The sequence below is a fragment of the Leptosomus discolor genome, chromosome 8, assembly GCF_034619465.1.
Source record: "Leptosomus discolor isolate bLepDis1 chromosome 8, bLepDis1.hap2, whole genome shotgun sequence".
Taxonomy (NCBI): domain Eukaryota; kingdom Metazoa; phylum Chordata; class Aves; order Leptosomiformes; family Leptosomidae; genus Leptosomus; species Leptosomus discolor.
Window position 1 is genome coordinate 27,524,709 of NC_141398.1, and position 20,248 is coordinate 27,544,956.

The 20,248-nt window shown below is 44.3% G+C and overlaps 1 protein-coding gene across 1 annotated transcript in view; it reads left to right on the plus strand.

Annotated features, from left to right (window-relative positions):
* The first annotated feature begins 519 nt into the window (after positions 1-519).
* The window catches only part of PHLPP1 (PH domain and leucine rich repeat protein phosphatase 1), a 142,002-nt gene continuing 122,273 nt past the window's right edge, over positions 520-20,248 (plus strand). Inside the window, exon 1 of the mRNA XM_086468863.1 lies at positions 520-1,903. Coding sequence (XP_086324989.1) covers positions 535-1,903 — 1,369 coding nt within the window. The 5' untranslated portion in view covers positions 520-534. The remainder of the gene's footprint in view (positions 1,904-20,248) is intronic.

Below are 20,248 nucleotides of genomic sequence, written 5' to 3' on the forward strand. Positions count from 1 at the left end.
GGGAGGGGGCTGCCGCCCCCCGCAGTGGCACGGCACGGCACGGCACGGCGGGAGCAGGCGCTGCCGGGACTAGTAGTCGGCGCGCGGCCGCCTCAGGACTACACTCCCCAGCAGCCCCCGCAGGCCCCCACCACCCACCTTCCCAGCGCCAGGCGCGGTCACGTTGTGTTTATCGGCTCAGCCCCGCCCCGCCGCGCGAGCGGTGGCGTCACCCTCGCGAGCCTCCCTGGCTCGGCGGCCCTTGTCAGGGGCGAGGCGGGGGCTGCTTAATATTCATGAGGCGCGGGCGGGCGGGGAGCGGCGGCCGCCTCCTCCTCCTCACTCGGCGCCTGCCTCTCTAATGGCGCTCGCGACAGCTGGGGAGCGGGGCTGAGCCGGGCGCGCGGCGCGAGGGCACCGGCGGAATGCTCCCCGCTGCTACGTAACCACCCCCGGGACGCGGCGCCGCGCTCCGCTCGGGCCCCCCCGCGCCTCGCCGGGCCGCCGAGCGGCGCTCCCAGCAGGGCGGCGGCGGCATCCCCGGCCCCGCGGGCAATGGAGCCCGCGCAACAGCGAGCGAGAGAAGCCCCAGTGGCGGGCGGCGGGCGGGGGGGGCCGGAGAGCAGCTCCCCGGGCAGGAGTCGTCAAGCGGCGCCCGGCGCGGAGAGCGGCGTGGAGCCGTCGGGCGGCGGCGGGCAGCTGGACGGCGGAGGAGCCGGCGGCCCGCGGCGGAGGCGAGGGGGAGCCGGCGGCTTCGCTCCCCCCGCGGCGCTGGCGGCCAGCGGGACTCCGGCGGCCCCCGGCGGGGCTGGCAACGCCAACTCCCTGCTGCTGCGGCGGGGGAGGCTGAAGAGGAACCTCTCTGCCGCCGCCTCCTCGCCCGCCGCTGCCCCCGCCGCCTCGCTGGGTACCCGCAGTTTGGACAGGAAGGCGCTGCTGCTGAAGCCGCCCCGGCAGCTGCAGCCCCTGCAGCCCCCGGAGCGGGACTGGGTGCGGCGGGACCTGCAGCGGGGCTGCGTCCACGTCTACGAGCGCCACATGAACTGCTACCTGCGCCCGGTGCTCTGCACCCTGGAGACCACGGCGGCTGAGGTGGCCGCCCGGCTGCAGCAGCTCGGCCACCGGGGTGGCGGCAGCGTGGTACGGGTGCTGGGCAAGGCGGGCGCGCCACCGCAGCTCCCGCCCGAGCCGGCGGCGACCCCCGCCGAGACGCTGCCTGAGCCCGCGGCGGAGGGGCAGCGGCCGCAGCCGGAGGAGAGGCCGAGCGGCCGGCGGGGGACGCGAAGCGGGCTGGCCGGAGGAGACTGCGGGGAAGCGGCGCGGCCCAGCCGCTTGCCGCTGGGCGGCAGCGCCGAGGAGAGCGACTTGGCCGGCGGCCGGCCGAGCCCGGCGCCCTCTGACTTCAGCCCTGGGGCGCCGCCGGCCGAGCTGTACCTGGCGGGACCGCCACTCTCCTGCCCCTCCCTCCTGGGGGAGCTGGGGCCGGCCGGCTCCGACACCGAGAGCTTCAGCCCCAGCGCCGAGAGCGTCTCCGACCGACTGGATCCCTACAGCAGCGGCGGCGGCGGCGGCTCGTCCTCCTCGGAGGAGCTGGAGGTGGAGCCGGTGCCCCCTGACGGGGTGGAAGCAGGTGCGGGGCCGGGCCGGGGCCCCTCCTGCCCAGGGGAGCTGCCTCCGGGGCGGGCAGGGGGGGCGTCGGCAGGCGCCGCCGGCGGGCGGGAGCTGCCGGCGGCCGCCGCGCCGGCGGGGCCGCCCGCCTTGTACGTGCAGCTCCACGGGGAGACCAGCCGGCGGCTGGAGGCCCACGAGAAGCCGCTGCAGATCCAGAACGACTACCTCTCCCAGCTGGGCTTCCGGGACCTGTGGCGGGTGCAGGAGGAGGGCATGGACTCGGAGACCGGCTGCCTCATCCGCTTCTACGCTGGTGAGCGGGGCGGGGCGGCGGCTGTTGAGGCGGCGGGCGCGGCCCTTTCCCCCCCCCCCCGCCCCGGCCTTTGGGCTGCCGGGCGCCGGGGTGAGGGGAGGGCGTGGGGGCGGCCGGGCGCTGCCGCTCCGCCAGGGCCGGCCCCGGGGCTGCCTCCTCTCGCGGGGAGGGTGGCCCGCGGGTGTCTCCGCGCCGCGGCGGGCAGTGGCCGTGCGGGGAGGTCCCCGGCGGCGGGCGGGGCTGCCCCGACCCGGCTGCCGGGGGAAGCCGGGGTGCTGGCGGCGCTCAGAAGCTCCGGGCTGCTCCGAAGGTGAGGCTGTGCCAGGGCAGCCTCACCTTCCTTCGACGCCTGGGTAATGGAGGTCGCTCATCTGTTGCTTTCTGTTTCCAGCAGCGGCACCGGGCGTTCGAGGTTAAATCAGCCTTAATCTGGCGCTTTCCCTAGTGATGAGACGCGCCTCGGTGCCGCTGCCGGGGATGGGAGGTCGAGGGCTGTTGGAGCGTTCGTGGGATGCTGGCGGTGCGGTTGGGCGCCGTGCTCTGGGACCGCCTGGTGACGGGGCCCAGGCGGGCTCCTTCGGCAGGGGAGGGCTCCTGAAGCAGGCTGCAACTGTGCAGGGCGCGCAGATCCCTGAGCTGAGAACGGTGCATTCCTGCCAACAAAATCCTGTACTTAGCTTTCCATGTTGTTAGCACTTGAGATCGGTTTTCCCGTTTGGTAAGAGTAGTGGAGCTTTACTGAGGGGCTGGGGTAGTGAGCGAGGAAAGTACGCAAGTACAGGACGTGGCCTTTGAAAACAGGGTAATCAAAAGCTTTATTATAATGAAAAGGCAGAAGCTTTTTAATGCAGCTTTGCTGTTACAACTTTACAGAATTCGGGGAGTATTGGGTGGAAAAGTTTGCTCCCACGTAATTATGCAACCTTCTGCAGTTCTAGAGAGATTTAAAAATACCTTGTGTGTCAGTTGAAGTGGTTTGTATAAAATACTTACTGTCGTCGTGGAACTCCTTGGGTTTTAACTGTCCTGTCTCTCTCTCCAAGAAGGAGAAATTGTTCAGGGTCCAAGTAAGCATTCAAATACCTAGCGAGTTTCCTTGTGAAATGGGTGAATGTGGTATCCAAAGAGAAGGTCATGCTAGCCAAGTAGCAAATGCCATCCATCCCCTTGCTGGTTTGGCTGAGTGGAGTGGTCCTTTACTGAACTGAGAATAAGGTGCTTTAGCTCTGAAACATACAGAGATTCTTCTCTCCAGTGGATTCTGCTGAATGTCAAATAGAGGCGGTAGTAGCAGAGTGGGAAGGAGAGCAGTGTGCTGGATAAGTGCCCTTCTTTATTCAGAAGAGAATGTGGGAGTGGTGATGAGTGGTCAGTTCAGCTTGTCTTCACGTTTCTTGGTCGGCTGTGGAATGACCCTAGCATAACGAATGCTGAAGTAGTGTTTGTTCAAGGGATTGACAGAAACAGGTTAGATATGTTTGGGTTAGAAAGAGGCTAAAATACTTTTTCGGGTGATGAAGGTGGTCTGCCTGTTTCTCTGCTGTGCTGCTGAGGGTGGAAGTCAGCAGGTGAATGCGGGAAGGGATGCTGCTTCCTTTATTTCCAGTCCCACCATTAAATGGGGCTGCACAGACGTGTTTTAAAATGGGGCAACCTTGCGCCTCCTTTCCTAACAGGATGTGTTCTGACGAAAACACAGTCAGAAAATGTAGCTGAGTTACACACAGTTAAGCCTGTTTGCATGTAGTTTTTATGCATTAAATGATTAATTCCGTATGTTAAATGCGGACATTGGAATTCCATTTTACTTCAGTGTCTCAACTTGATTGCTGACGTAGCTTGTACGCTTTGGACTTCCTTGTACAAAACTACGAAGTAGAAATGTATTTCTATAAGCGTACATAGGTTTAAATTAATGCAAATTTCTTAGCCACTTCGTATGCTAAGAAGTATGCCTCTATACTTCAAAAGCGCAGCGTTTTTTTTGAAATCCTTATCTCTTTGAGGGGATCTGTGATCAACATCTAAAACACCTGTGATCAGGTGCTTGTAGCAGAGTGGTTGCAGCATCTAATGTACCAGAGCAGCCAAAAACAGCTAAGAAAGTGTTACTGACATGTAAGCATACTGATTTTATGTAATTGACTTGGCAGGTTAACTCTGCTTCCTTATTTTATATATTCCCCCATCCGCCTCCCAAGATAAAAGGGAGGGAAGGAAAGACACTTAAAAAGAACACACATCAAATTGAACTGGAAAGGGGAGTGATTTTGGGCCTCAAAAGTCAGGGTGTTTTGCTTAGAAGTACCTTTTTTATAAATGATCCTCCAGGTTCTCGTACCCTAAGGAAAGCTTTGAAACAGTGATTTCCTGTTTGCCTGGGACTTCACTGGTTTAAGCAGCCTGGCTTGTCCCAATGGATAGAGAACCACTAGCATCTCTATCCCTGTAATTTCCTGCAAGCTGTCTCAGTAGGATTTGGTGATCCTGGACTTGTACTGATGTAAAATGGCATAAACCTGGGCTGGATTTATTGCATCGCTTCTGGAAAGAATTCTTTCACCTAATCCCCTTGAGTGAGGAGAGAAGAAGAAAGCACACTGGTGACATTGAGGCTTTTTTTTTTTTTATTTCTGGCGAGAGACCTTCTTAAGACTGGAAGATTGCTGTACTGAAACAAAGTTACAAATTCCAAATAAGATGATACAGCCAAAGATTTTAGTGATTACTGTAGGTTGGTAATTTCTCCAGTTGTGGAATCTGGAAAATGCAGATTTAAAAAAAAATTGCTAGGGGAAGTGCAGAGAAACAGGGTTTTTTACTATGACAAAATAGCTTTCTTAATAAGTAGCAGTCCACAAACATTCTGTAAATGCATTAAAAGAACAGTAACTTCAGAATTCCAATTTTATAAGCCCACAAACCCAAGATGTGACACTAGGAAGGTAAAAGTGCTTCCTGTATGTTGACTTGGTTTGTTTCAGAATGTGTTTAGTGCATTTTTATTTTGATATCTCCTCCCCTTTTCTTTCTTAGAGTGTGCATGGTCGATTTCTTCAATCTCTTGACTCGGAGCATTAAACAGATAAGGTCATTGCTAAGACAGAATTCCATACAGCTTTAAGGGTCTGATCCTACTCCCTGTAACATCAATTTGAGCAGAATTGGGCGTTAGTTGACTGGTCATGCATGTCAGCTTTTCTCTCTGAAATCTATCTCAGCAAAAGATACTGTCCTCAACGTTTGAAATACTTAATCTCCGTTTAAAAGGATACGGTTAAATAGCTTTCTGATGAGATATTATGTTACTGTGTTATGGAACTGTATAAGAATCCATAGTGCAATTAGAGTCATGATATTGTCGCTGGGAGACCGATTAGGTCAGACTTACTAAGCTATTCCTAAAAACATAAGAGTGGCTGTGATCCAGAGGACTTCTTGCAAACAATTTAGTGTTCCTTATGGGTCTGTAGTAGTTTTTGCAAAACATAAGTTGTCCCAAGGGCCTTGACTGCTATATAATTTGCATGTAGAAGGAAAAACAGACTAATACACCAATCTCGTCATTTCAAAACTGCAAAACTGCTTTTTTGTTTTGAGACTTCAGATCAAAAGTAAGCATGGAATCTTATACAGTGCTGTGTTCTGGAGCATCTGCAGGGCAAGGAGCGTGAGTAACATGATCTTGGTCTTGAAGACTGGTTCAGTACAATGGATGTTTGAGGCTTTTTTGTTTTACTACTGAAAGGTGATGTTATTTGTGATTCTGGCACTTGGCCAGCATTAAATTGTCTGCTCTTTGATGTGACACAGGGCTTCTGCACCTGCTGGTCTTGTCAAATGTGCCACTTTTCAGGAGATGATTGCCTATAGGCAGAATATTAAGAAATGCCAGATGTAATTAAGGGTGTTAATTTTGCAACTGGCTGTCAGATTTTATTTGTGAAGAGATTTTAGAAAGCTATGGGGAGAAACGAATCAAGCTTTGTCTTAAAGTTCATTACAAGAAATGTTGGTCTCTCCGGTATGAGGATAAGGGTGGGAAGATCCAGGGTCAGGATCAGTTGCAGTGACCTAAGCAATTGTTTGGTTGGTGGTTTGTTGATTTTTAAAGTATGCTCGGTAGTTGGGGTCACACCGAGACTTCCATTGTATGGATGGAAAGATGGTTATAGATGCTTACTCTTACATGAAAACACTGTAGGCCTGGCAATGCTGTGACATGTATTGAATTGCTAGCTGCTTGTTGCGCTACTTGGTGAGTAACTTGGTTCAGCTATTGAATACATTGGTAGACTCGATTGAAGATGACAAAGTGCCATTTAAGGGGGGAAAAGGTGCCAAAGACAGACCTGCTTCTTAACTGAGAGTAGGAGAACAGCTGTGCCATAAAGAGTGGCCTTTGGAGCACTAATGTAGTTCTGAAATCCAGTATCTTAGTTAACATGAAAGAAACAAATTCACATTCATGTGAATGGATTTTTTATTTTTTTTTTTCAGATATGATTGGACAGGTGAGGTCTCTGAACTTGTCTGAAACTGAAAGGAAAAACAATCTCTGCCATGATCTTGATTTTTTTTTTTTTTTTCCTTCCTTCCTAACATGACTTGGATGTATGTTCTTTTATCTTGTAATCATTTGTGTGTTGGTGTCTCCTGCAAAGAGAAGTAATACCTAAAACTTACCACTTTGGGAAACTATCTCATTTCAGTTACACAGCGTGTTTAAATCCAAGCTTGGTCCTTGGCAGGACCACAGTAGTGAAATTTCTAGTCCTGTTCTGCAGAAAATGGCTGCAGTGCCTTTGGCATGCTCCACCTGCTGATGGGCATAGCCATTTGCTGATCTCGCAGTTGGAATGGGGTCTTTCTAAGGTAGGCAGCTTTTGGGGGCTCCGAGGGCACAGCGGCCTCTCCTCCTGCGCAGGAGGAGCTGTGCAGATAGTGCTGGAATGCTGGTGAAACTGCAGCTGAGCTTTGGTATGTGACAGCTGCTAAGTACAATGTTTTTTGCAACTTTTAAATTCTGCTGTACTCCTGGCTACCATCCATAATTTAAGTATGTGTGAAGTACTAGCAGGGGAGATTTCAGTGTTTCAGTGTGATGGACACAAGAGTTACTATATATACTAAATACGTAGTACCTAAATTGGTACATCCAGGAATTTCTTAACTGCTGTGGCACAGAATGCAGCATTTTCTCCTTTTCTTTATGTATTTTGGTACTATCCCTCTTTCCAGATCTCACCAGCTATTTTCTTAAATTTTACCTTTTTTTCTTTTTTTTTTTTTTTTTTTTTCTTGAAACTGTGCATAAACATCATCTTGATGGAACTGCTGATGTACCTAAAAGCCCTTGTGCAATTAAAACATCCATCTGTTCTGTTAGGACACTGACAGACTGCTATGCATTAAAGCATTATGTGGTTCTTGGGAAGATACTACTTAATAGTACAAAAAAGCCCCCATTCGTTTGAAATGGTGTTAGCAACTGGGTATGTGCTTTTTAACTACTGAAAACTACTTTGTAGTTTTATAAAACAATATAAAGAGATATTTCTCTGTTGTCTAAATGATCCTCTGGAAAAGAAACAAGTATAAAATGCCATGTCTGAGAAGGTCAGTTTGAAATGTGTATGGGTGCAGAATTCCATACAGTAGAGGCTGAGAGAGAAATCCTGAAGAGTGCAACTTATTACACTCAGCTTTTTAATTTGAGGGAATCTCTACCTCGCATGCCTACAGCTGTATTTCCCTTTGCGCTCAAGGGGTGGTCATTTTGAATTAACTGTTTAAGCTATTAGTATCTTGATTTAGGGGGAAAAAAAAAAAAAGAAACCGAAGACTGACTTTCTATTTGCCTTGGACAGTAGAAGCAAAGACACTTTGACTTAGTCTTCAGTGTTTCATTGTGGAATGGGGCACACTGGCATTTTAGATCAGGTGGCATCTGTGCATGTACTTGTTTTCAGCTTCCCTTGACTCCATTTTATTGCTCTATTTTAGAACTTCTGCATAAATGAGGATTTGCACTCTGGGAAGCTGTATGTCTGAAATAGCCCTGTAATAGGGTTTGTGTTTTTGTTTTTTTTTTTTTGGTAAAGGTCTCTTTTGTGTGTGTGGATTCAAATGGAATAGACTTTGATGCTTGGAGTCAATGCAGTATGTATGGGGAAACTAACTCAAGTAAAAGGGAGCGGGTGGGATGTGCTAAAGTCTGATTTGTTCTGTAAGCATCACTGTCTTGGCCGTGCAATTCCAGCTTATTTTTTCCTTCTCAAAGATGTTTAAGGGAAATGCAACCAACTTTTGTAAACAGCTAAATAGTTTTTAACTCACTGAAAAATGAATGTGTCTTAGCTTTTTCTAGATTTGGCCCTAAGATAGGAATTCTGAAACACTAAGCTCTTCACAAGATCTTTAAGAAACTTTACAGGAAGACCATGTCCTCATTTTTAAAATAATCAATAATGTCTTGTTTATCATGATCATCTGTGAGACTGGAAACCTTTGTGAGAAAGTTAAAATTCCAGCTGCATGGTAATGGTTGAGATGTGTATAGATTTGAGGTAGTTAAGTTCTACAAATTTTACGTCAGAAAGTTTCTGTGAAAATTCTAGATTTTCAGTTTCATGCTTCATGCAAAAGTGCCACATTCTATTCTTTGTCTAACTTTTGTCCTTCAAATAGCTTTTCTGGGCAGTTGAGTTAGCTGCAGCATTACCTTTTTGGAGAGAATAATTTTTACTTTTTTTCATTATAAAATAACTTGTATTTGTTGTAGAATATTTTTTTTTTCCAGTTAGGCTGGCATTTGTCCAGTATGTGATCTTAACGTAGATATCATTTTCCAAAAATAACTAGTGGCAAATTCTATTTGAACATTTTCCCCCTGATTGCTGTTAAATACTGAAGCCGTCTTAGGTATTGGAGAATTTTAAGCTTCACTTATGATATATTTTAATTGACTCTTAATTTACCTCTTAGCTTGTGTGGTATATGATAAAATGTTACATGCAACGAATAGACATCACTTGCCTGTTGGAATGCAGCAGCTGTCCTGACAGCACAGAGGGACCTATGTGGGTTGTAAATGAATAACAATATTGTGTCCCGTTGAAATTCTATTCACAGTTGCAGGTAGGCAAAATTAATAATAAAATCAGTTTTTGGTGGTGTCCGTGCTGGCACACCCACTTTGGTGTTTGCTCTTTAAAAAAAAAGCACTGGCAGTAATAGCCATTTGGAGTCCTGCCTGTAAGTTATCATGGTGGTGGTCACCCCCTCTAGACCCTTTTCCACTGTCACATAAAATCAGTTAGTTACGTAAGTTGATAGTCCAACTTCTTTGTGCCTGTTGCCACAGTCAGGATTCCTTTTGCTTCCCTGTTTAGCTAACTAGCTAATCCTGACCCATTGGGTCTGATGACTGAGACTTTCTGCTCCTGTGGTTGTGGTCAAAATATGTGGAAGAACGGGAATGTTGCAGAATCTTTTGGTGCGGCCCCCCCCCCCCCCCCCCCCCCCCAGTTATTTAGGGGGCAAAAATTGTTCTTTGAAGAACAGTGCATTTAAAAATGACAACTGTTAAATCGGGAAGAAAGACCTCCTGGAGTGAAGAGTCATTTAATTTCACAACATAGCGTACTATTCTTTGAAGCTTTTTCTGTTGATGGGGAAGTAAAATTTCTTCCAGCTGGCTTTGACTTATTTGGAGGGATGCTGAAAATACTCATTGCCCGACTAACTGTGTGTTCCTCGCTTTGACAGCTAAGAATAACTATTTACATATTGATGTAAAATACTGAGTTTCAGGGGATTTTTCTCTCCAGTTTTACCTAGCTAAGTTCTTTGTGTGGAAGGAAAATGATATCGTGTAAGCGGAGAAGATTTTTAAAGTTTAACTCACTCAACATTTTTTTTGTGGGCCAGAGGTAAATTTGGCCCTCTGCAGGGTATTAATTGTGCCTGGTCTTGTACAATGGCAATGGGAATCTTCAAACCAACTTCACTAGGCTCTGAATTGTATTCATAATTCTCAAACCCCCATAGTAGCCACTTGAACCGGTTCCTCTCATCTGCAAGTACTCCAAGTGCCATGACAACTTATTTAAATAAAGACAAAACAATGGGCCTTGGTCCAAGGGGTAACGAGGAGCTGGAATGCCTTTGAAGTTCAGGACCCTAGGCTGTAGGTGCGATTTACATAAACCTCATTATGCAATCTGAATGCAGTTTCTCTTCCTGTTTGTTCGATTTATGAAGCTTTGTGTCCGGAGAGAAAGAGATAGTAAGACCTGTAATTAAGATAAGTAGCAGGCCACTCCTTTTCTGAATTCGTGCTGTGGTGAGGAGAGAATTTTAGATGCAGCATTAAGGGTAGAACAAATCCTGTGATTCAGGCACCTTCAGTTGATGAGAATAATACCAACTCTTTCATTTGAAAAAGCTGCATGCTTCTTTAAACAATAACTATGCATAGTTCAACCTATTATTTGCTTTAAAATAAATGATACAGAAAAGCTTGAAGTTCTTACTAGCAGTGGTTTTGCTTTTATATAAGCTATTGATAGTCTTTAAGGAGCTCTCATCAGTTTTAAAGCTGCCTTGAAACTAGCAAGTTTCTAAGTGGACAGTGAGTTTTCTGATCAGAATTGTGTACAATGATTATTTTGTTGTTCTCAGTCAAACACTTGCTTTTTCTTTCTGTCTGATCCTCTCTTACCTTTTTCTAAAGCAGATAATAAGTAGTAGCACTGGTAACAGTCCTGCAAGCAGCCAAGCTAACTATGTATGCAATCTACTTGCTCATAAGATGATTGGTCAGATTTACCAGTGACGACTTATCACCAGTTATTTCATGATTATTGACTCAAATTGTAAGTAATTTGAATATTTTTCCTTCTACTGTGTGTTACTTCATGGATCAGACAGAGCTGTAGGGGACAACAGTCTCTGTTAGCAGTCATTTTACTTATGGTTGTCTAGGACAACCTAGTATTGTATGTCACTATTGGCTTTCTGCATCTATGTATATTTGTTTTCATGCTGTAAAGCTTGTGTGTTGGAATGTAAAAGTTAATGACAAAAACTGTTACGGATTAAGTGGTGGAACACCTGGAAGAAGGCTAGCACGTATGGTGTGCAGAAGTTAACAGGCCAGGAGCTCTGGGTTTGTTCTGGTACCAGTATTACATGGCTATGAACACAAAGGTGAGATAGTTTGTGAGTTGCAAACAGGATATTTGTCAAAGTGAAGTTAATCACATGTGTGTGGAGTATGCAATTTAACATTACAGAAATACCAGCAGGAGCTTGTTGAAAGCTGTCTAATATGTAATTATATTAAAGGGTTTTTTTTCCCACTGTTTCAGTCCTAGAGTTAAGGATTTTTATTGTCTCTCTAAAAGTGTGGAGCTCATAGTGTGGTTGTATTGATTAAAATTTCAGTGGTTAGAAGTAGACTTGAGTTTATATCCTTTCAGAGTAAGCAGTTAACTTTGTATTGGGTGTCATAGCTAATAAAAGAAAGGACTGGCTGAAAATGGGAATCTGAAGTCTTTGAAGTGTCCAGACTCTATGAAGTGGCTGTGGGCATGTCTTTTTGTTTGTTTGTTTGTTTGTTTTTTCTGGCATGCAAATCATGTCTCTTGTCTGTATCAACCAAAATAGAATCTGTAGTCTGTATATTCCCTGTGAATAAACCAAAGATGAATGTGATACTTTTCAGACTATTAAGCAGCAGAAAGTGTTTCCATTTCATAACTTCCAGAACAATGGTATCATCTGTATAAGTATATTCATTCCCCTTAAGATTAGACTATAGCACTGAGAACTGCTTGGTTTGTGTCTCTTTAATCTTCTTAATCAAATGACAACGTTAATTCCTGCTAAAATGAGAAGAGTACATTAAATTATTTTACTTTATTTTCCTTTACAGATTCCATCTTGGAAATGTCTCTTGTAAGAAAAATGTTTCAGAATGTTTCTTTTCTGAATCTGTGTGGTAAATTTGCAACTTCCAGCTTTTTCCTTTATAATTGAAGCCTAGAATGAAAACATGTTGATGAGTATTGCTAGCTGTTGGAGAACAAAGATTAAGATGCTTTGTAGCCTGCGGTGGACTAAGTCATTCCTTTTGTCAGTGTCAGAACAAGTGTTTCTCTGGAGAAAATGGTCTACTAGACCCTGGGATATGTATTATATTTAATTTGCAACACTGGATGAGGTGTGATCCTTTGTATAGCGCTCCACTGGAGTGTGAGCAGTTTCAGTGCGTCTTGCTGCTTCAGTTTTGTGTTAATAGGAGGTGTATTTTGAGTTCCTGGTGAATAACTGATATTACTTGTGCTGTAGAAAGGGGGAATGCAGGTTTATCGGATTAGTTGTGAACAGCACTGTCTTGAGACTGTCGGCAGACTGCAAAGCATAGATCAGCTGTAGATCTGTGCTTAGCTGAGGATACACAGCTAAACTTTCCCCCACTTTTTCTCCCCGCCCCCCCCCCCCCCCGTGTTTATAAGGCTACATATGAAACAGTACCACTACGTTACCTGTGGAGAAGAACATTCATTCTAGCATGGTTAACACAGGGCTGCAAAAATAAATAGGCAGAATTCTCTCCAGAAAGTCACAGCACATAGCTACAACGAATTTCTGTGTACATTAACAGTGTAGGATCAGGCAACGATGTAGCCAAAAGAGCTAAAAGGAGCAGAGCCTTTAAGGGGTTTAATGGGTTTAAGGTGTATTATTACCTTTATATTACAGAAACAAGCATTGGAAAGTTTTTGGTTTGTTTGTTTAAAAATTCCGTGTCACTTAGATGTCCTTCACGCAGCAGTTGCATCTCTTGCAAATGTAAGATTTTAAGACACACAGAGGTTGTGGCCTGCATAATATTCTCAAAGTGCTTGTTTATAAGAAAAATTGTAAAGTGGTTATGAAAGAAAGGGAAAAGGCTCATCTTGCATGGTAAGAATTATGGATGACAGTAAAAGAGTTTGTGCTGTTATTGCCTTTGAACCTAAAATTGGATGTACTGAGTCTTTTAACATGAGGCTGACTTGTAAACAGTGGTATTACATGCAGCACATCCATAAGGCATGTGCTTTTTAGGAATGTGTGCAGCAAACGTGGAGGAGATTCAGTGTTTTGGCACTGCTGTCTCGCCTGCTGTCACCAGCTAAGCTAGGCATGATGAACTGGTCAGGTTAAAAGAAAATGAAGTTAGCAATTGTTGTCCTTTCTGAATTGTGAAGGAAGGCGCTGCTAAGGAATATGGTACAGGGCAAGTCTAGCCTCCTCCTGTAGCCCTGAGAAAGGATGGATTCCCAGTAAGCAGGTTCTGGGAACTCAGTGTGCAGACTTCTGTCCAGGAGAGGATTTCCCATGTGTCCTCATCACTGGCGAATGCAAGAGCAGCAGTAATTTTGCTAGGGCTGTTCTTGCACCTGTACATTGTCTTAATTCTGTGAGGTGCCTAAAGAATTGGTGAATTGCCTTTCCAGATGTGGTATTGTTACTTCAAGTTTGTTCCGATGCTGTGCGTATTGGCAAGCCTTAGTCAGAGATGTTATTTGACACTCGCTTCAGGAGGTCCTTTGGCCATTGTGCCTTGGCATTTTATGGGGTGTTGATTGCACTGGCTTTTTTCACATTCAGGTTTCACATTTGCTCAGCTCTTTGTTGCTCATATCCACTAATTTTTCTAAACATGCAGGGCAGTTGGAAATCCTTTGAGCCTTTCTGTGTATACATGGCTATACTGTGCAGCAAAATGTGTAGTTGTTCAAAGATGGTCGGAGACTAATGTCTAGCCTTCATACTAATGTAGGTGCTGTCCATACCAAAACAAGTGCCATGGCATAGTTAGTGCCCACTAACCTTTTCATAGCACAAACGTCTGAATATATAGCACTGTCTTCATCCACGTTACTAGGGAAATAGTGCAATATCCTTATTTCCCTAATGAAAGATTAGGCAAACCTTGTCTTACCATTTGTACATGAAATCCCGTTTTGTCTTTTTGGATTCTCTTGAGCATTTACTTCTCCGCTCTGGAGTTTCTGTTGTCCTTTTGGCAACTCGTGCTTAGGAGAATATACCCCTGTGGGATGGTCTGCAGGCAGTCATGCCTGGCTTCTTTGCTTTGAATGCGAATATTTGTTTGCTTCCCTTCCTGTTAGTGAAAAGCATGGCGGTAGCTAGTTATAGGTCTCATTAAGCCATGTTGGCATGGCCATTAATTGATCATTTCACTGTGATTTGAATTGATGGAGGACTGTCACCTTTCTGGCAAGGCATAAGGATGAGGTTCTGTTATCCGTAGGGGTGTCACGTGTAACAACAGTCTGAGTTCCCAAATCATAAGCAGGGCTAGCTGAACTGTAAAAATGAGTACGTGGTGCTGTGGTTAACTTTCATCTTTCCCGCTATGTGCTGTTCTCACCCTGTCCATTTTCTGGCATGTATGTGAGTCTGTTGAGAGATCTGGTGAGCAGCAGAGTCCTCAATAAGAGAAAGCTGCTTTGCTTTTGTTTCCTAATGGCCTGTAAGACAAATTGCTGAGTGCATTCATTCCTTGCTAGTTATAAAGGGAGGGAAGGTAGCACATGATTGGAAAAAAAGTAAAGGTTTTGTCATCTCGCTGTTTGCTGGCTGTAGTTACTCTTACTAATATGCGTGCTTTGATTTTATTTTATTTTTTTTTAACCAAAGGCGGTTGAAGTGAAAAGAGGATTTGAATGCTGACATGTGAGTGCATCTACGCTGGGGTTGAAGGTACAGAGGTGAACACAGTTGTAGCTTGCTCGCACATGTCACGAGCTTCCCAGTGAATGAAGAGCAAAGGTAAAAAAATAAGATGTGGTAAAGAAGCATGGTTTGTCTTGGACTAGCTGGTGAGAACCCTTGCCTGCAGGTAGAGCAGTGCTCTACGACCATCGCCTGCGCTGCCACCATGGCCAGTGCGGCTGGAGGCTGGCAGAAGCATGTGGTGACATCACCCCGAGGAGAGGAGAAGGTTAGGCAGAGTCACTGGGGATGCTTGTTCTGCACAGGCACTCGGGAAAGGGTTCCTTTCGTACGCTGTCTAATAGATTCAGCCTTTTATTTTATAATATAATTAAATAACCAAGCCTTTGTGTGGCTCCTGAATTCCTTTAATTTAGTGGCAGCACAGAAGCTGAATTCAGAGCATTCATGGGCCTGTACTATCTCCCTGACTACTTGCCAGGTCTATTCATGCTGTTCTGAGTGCAGGAAGTTCTCACATTCATTCAGGGTTGGGGTGGGGGTGGGAGGCGTTCTGTGGTTGTCTTTTTGTCTTTTTTTTTTTTTTTTTTTTTAAAGGAAGGGAAATGATTATAAGGAAAATTCTTCAGCGATTCTCTGGGACCAATTTACAAACTGTTAATCTGTGAGTAAATAATGGGAACAGTTTATACACTTGGCAGCTCTTGAGAAAGAGCAAAGAATCATGAAAAGTTCACAGTCCACAGCCCCAAGATAGCTGAATACTTTGGTATGTTAGGATTTGTCTGAACAGGAATACACCGGTGTTTTTTTTTGTTAGGACATGTAGTCTTATATATGCTAAAGTACTGAGTTTGAGGAAAACTTTAGCATGTGGTGGCTAGCTGCTTGTACTTAACTTGCTCAAGTTAAATAATTCTTTCTCGACTCGAGTTTTAATGCTGTAGCCAATATGTTCATTGACTTTTACATACTGTTACTAATGGTATTTTGAGGAGGAGATGAGGAAGTGCATTTTCTGCATGGTGAGGGGGAAGCTGGTAGCAGTGGCTTTCATTCGGTTCAAGGGAAGGGTAGTGATAGAGAGGACAAGAAGGTGAGACAAAACAATGACTAAATGAAAGCGAGTAGACAGGAAGTACAAAATGCTTTGCAAACTTAGGCATTCATTTCACTTCCCAGGAACTGTCCCACATCTGTAATCTGTGGTATCTAATCTTTATAACTAGATACCGCAGTGATAGACATAATTGACATGTGTAAAGTGCATAGGAGAAAGGAAAGTGACCTCTTAGAGTGGGTTTTCTGCTAGTACAACTGACACATTGTGGGAAGTGCGCCGCTGTCTAGGGTGAGTATAGCAGGTATTTGACAAGTTGCATTTTCACATAAACAAACAGAATTGGGGTAGAACAGACTCCTGCAAAATTGGTGTTCACTTGTAAACTTCTGTGTCTGGATCCTCAGTTGCAAAATGGAAAGAGAAGTGCTTGACAGAACTGTGGGTGTATACCATTTGGTAACTGTGAATAAGCAGGAAAGTCCATAGCTGAAAACCTTTTTATGTAGATGGGGTGAGCTATATCTAATATGTTCCGCCTGGAAACTGAATTGGAGATGGGGAACCCAAAGTTTGCGTCTCTGGCTCATAGGATACACTGAAATACACATTTTTATGCTGGGGTATAAAACTTGCAAACTAATGTACCCTTACAAATAATGTTTTAAACTTAGATTGCCTTAAGGCTAAGTAATCACCTTTGTAAGATTCCACCTTCACTGGGATCCTGGTGTGCATAGGACTTAATGATTCCCCTCCTATGAGACTTAATTTGCTACTATGATGTTGTCCCACAACTTCCTATTCCCCTGAAAACTGGAATGGGTTTTTGAGTTGCATTCCTTTCCTTTGTAATTTCTATAAGGAAAAGCATTGCTCTTACACTCTGACAGTGAGTGTCTGGGCTCTCTGCCCTTTTCTCTTTCCATCCTCTATGTTGCAAGTTTTAGAGATCAGTCTGAATTCATGAGATTAAAAGTGTTGTGAATGAAGTAGTTTTCTTAATATGCAGTAGTTTCTGGAATCACGGTCTGTTAAGAACATTTACGTATGGATTATGGCACATGTTACCACACGTGCAACTGTGTGAAGGTAATGCCAAATGTCTGGATTATTCTAGCAAAACCAAGGAGTGTAAAATTACTGCTGTTGGTTAGCCTCTTTATATTGCTCATTTTTTCTTTACTTTAGAACCGTGAGTTTTGATTTCTGTTTTGTATTACAAGTAATGGTGCTAAATATCTATGGCAGATTTTTCCTTTTAAAACAGCTTATCATTTTAGGCTATAAAAGTACTGTGACAGCTTTGCTTTTTACAGATTTATATTAAAACCCTTCTGCTTGCCTAGATGTGTAAAATTATATATTATATATAAGTTCTTAATCTCTTCAGAGTTTAGAAGGTCATTACTTAAACTCATTTTGTGAACTCAGTTTCATGACAAGACTAAAAAGTGTATGGAACCACACATTTGCTTTAAGATTGGTTTTCTGTTATTTTTTTAACAGCTTGTGAAAGACTTTAGCAAAAGCAAGATAAAATAACATCAGCTATTCCACCCATTCTTAAGTAGTGGAGGAGGAGAGTATGTCAGTTGAGGGAAGGTTTACAAGTTAAAACTCCTGTTGCCAGGCAGACCAAGAAGTTGGCATCACTTGGAAATGAGAGCAAATTATGGGTTGATGTTGGAGCAGAGCGGACAATGGAGAAAAAGAGAAAATGAAGATCAACTTACCTGCTTTTAAATTAGATTGTTTCTGCTTCCAGAGTACAGGAGTTGTGAATAAAAATGCTCAAGAGTCACCCGTTCTCCTGTAATACCCAGTCTTTTTGTTTAGCTTCTGGCTTATATAAGTGAGTCGAGCGTTTGCCACAAGATGCTTTCTGTAAGATACTACCACCTGTAAGTACCAGTCTCCGTAGGATTGTGTTTTTCCCTCTGCTTTTCTGATCTGGTATTAGGGACTTATCACACAGGTAAACTAGCAGTCAAAGACTTACTGTGGATGAGCTTTACACATAAAAATGTCTTGGTTTTTAATGAAAGCCACTTCTCACATGTCTCCTTTTCCCCCCCCATCAGTGGTATAGGACTTGCTTTGTTGAAACATATGCCTTTGTAAGATTAAACTTGTCAGTGTGCATGTATTTAGCAGTGTATTGTAAGATAGGAATTAATGCTGTAGCCATCATGTGAATGGAAAATATTTCTGCAAACATGTCTACATATCTAGATGCTTAAGAGGACAAAATTAGGCTTTGGAATTTCTCTCTGGTCCTATTTGACTTAGTCAGCTCTTAGACACAGTTTTGTTATGGTGATAATCGTTATCTGCCATTGTGTTACTTTTAATGTCAACATCGCACTGTCCTTTGCAAGTGTAGGGTATAAACCAGCAGCAGTTGTTGCAAACTAGGACAGTCAGGTGGAGGTTATGTTGTTATGTTGTGTCAGCTGGCAAGTTTCTGTCATTTCTTCAGTTTCCTTGTGAGTTTAAAAACTGTTGTGATTGTTGTGTAGCACCTTTCCTGAAAATGTTTTGATATTTCTACTTCAAACCTTGAAAGTTAGAAAGTACAATATTACAGGCATATATTCATTCGCTGGTCTTCAGTGTTTGCTTTTTTTAATGAGTATAAAAGGCACTGATTTAGCTGGGACTCTAACTTCTAGGGTTATTACATCTGTACAGGATAAAACTTAACTGTATAATCTTACAACAGTGCACTGTTCTTCTACATATTTTTGTGGGGAACAAGCTGCATAGGCAACTGTAGTGGATGCACCATCATCTGCTTTTATTTCTCTTATTTTTTTAAAATATGTTTAACTTTTGCTTAAGTATTTTTTGATGAGCAATTATTTAGGAAAGCTTTGGGCTAGGTGATGTCTGGTCTTTTCCCCTCCTTATTGCTGAAAATTGTGAACAACGTTGTTTAGCATACACTTTTCTTCCATAGTTCTGATCTTAAAACTATGGGGGGAAAATGGTGAATTGCTTTTTTTTTTTCTTTGCCCTTTCATTTTGTTATTTCATCTCTAGCAGTAATAATTCCTCAAAATAAAAAAAGTATGCTGTCTTCATGAGTCATTGAGTAGTAGAAAACATGAGGTGATAAGGTAGTGTTCTTTGATGGCTGACTATGAAAGAGTAAACATGGTTTGACAGAACAGTGGCAGCCACAAGCAAGGTAGATTCCAGGTGGCGTTGGTAAAGCATGAGTGTGATGAGAGAATAGTCTCTCTAGGCTATACATGCTGTTCAGCTTCGATTGCTGCAAATATAGGCACTGAAGTCCTTTGTCACAAGAGTGCTGGAGTGCAAAATTCATTCTGTACTGAACCATTTCACCCAATGTATCTATGATGCATCTTTCTGCATCTAATACAAGCATTCCTGCAAGTCACAGGAATACTAACAGAAAGCTAACTCCCTCATTGCACGTAAAAAGGAGGAAAACATAGTGGAAGTGTGTTAGTCCTCAGCTGACTTGCCCTTTGCAAGCAGTATTTGCATGGGGGGTCCTTGTGTCATATTCTGTGCAGCCACATGTTGTATCACTGCTCCTGCTGCTCCCGAGCTCTCCCCAGGCTTCTGGCTGGGGTTTGCTGTAGCACCTTCAGAAACCTCTGGGCGGGTGTCCTTCTGTGGGAGTTCTGTCTTGGGAGTTGGGGGAGCAAACACTTGCAAAGTGGAGATTTTTTTTTTTTTTCTTCCCCTGACTGTGATAATGACAGTCACAGGAGCAGCAGCCTTTTGTCTTCTGCAGTGTGTAAGTGGGCAGTGCTGCAAGCAACAGCATTTACCTGTCTTCCAAGGAAACCTTCCAGGAATTTGGCTGGGCGCTATGCTGTGCTGCCGTACGGTTGTCTGAAGCAGTCAAGCATTCATCCCTTTTTACTGACGTCTGTCCAGAGCTCTGTTTGGGTTGTGAATATTAACGCAGGTGTTTGATGTGGCCCTGATGTTGAAACCTGTAATAGTTTGCATTAGCAAGTTTCTAGGCTAAATCATCTAAAACTTCAGTGGCCGTAAATCTCTTGTTTTAATAAAATCTCCTGTTAGCTTCTAATCCAGTGTGTGATCAGTTGCAAGAAATCATTGGAGCGCTTTTCCGGAGTCTTAATTTGCTGAGGAATCAAGTTATTGCTTGAAGGACTCAGCTCTTCCTTTCCCATTGCTTTTGCCTGAAAAAAAAAAAAAGAAATTAGATTTGGGGACTTACGGATTCTAAATGTAAAATTTAGAGGGGAAAAATGGAGGTGACAGGGGTTTGAAAGGCAGAAATTGCTTCAGGTCCATAATAAAATGGAAAGAAAATAAGCCTTCTTTTAACGTCTTTATCTTTAAGCTTCATTTCTGCCTAGCTTCATAACAGGCTAGGTAAACATACTGATCAAGTATGTTATTCTAATTTTTGTACACTTTAAACCTTAATCAGACTTCAGAGCATTGCTTTCAAGCTCAGAGGCAATTACCTAGATTACTGAGATTAAATATTTGTGATTGTTTGAGTTTTTTACCAC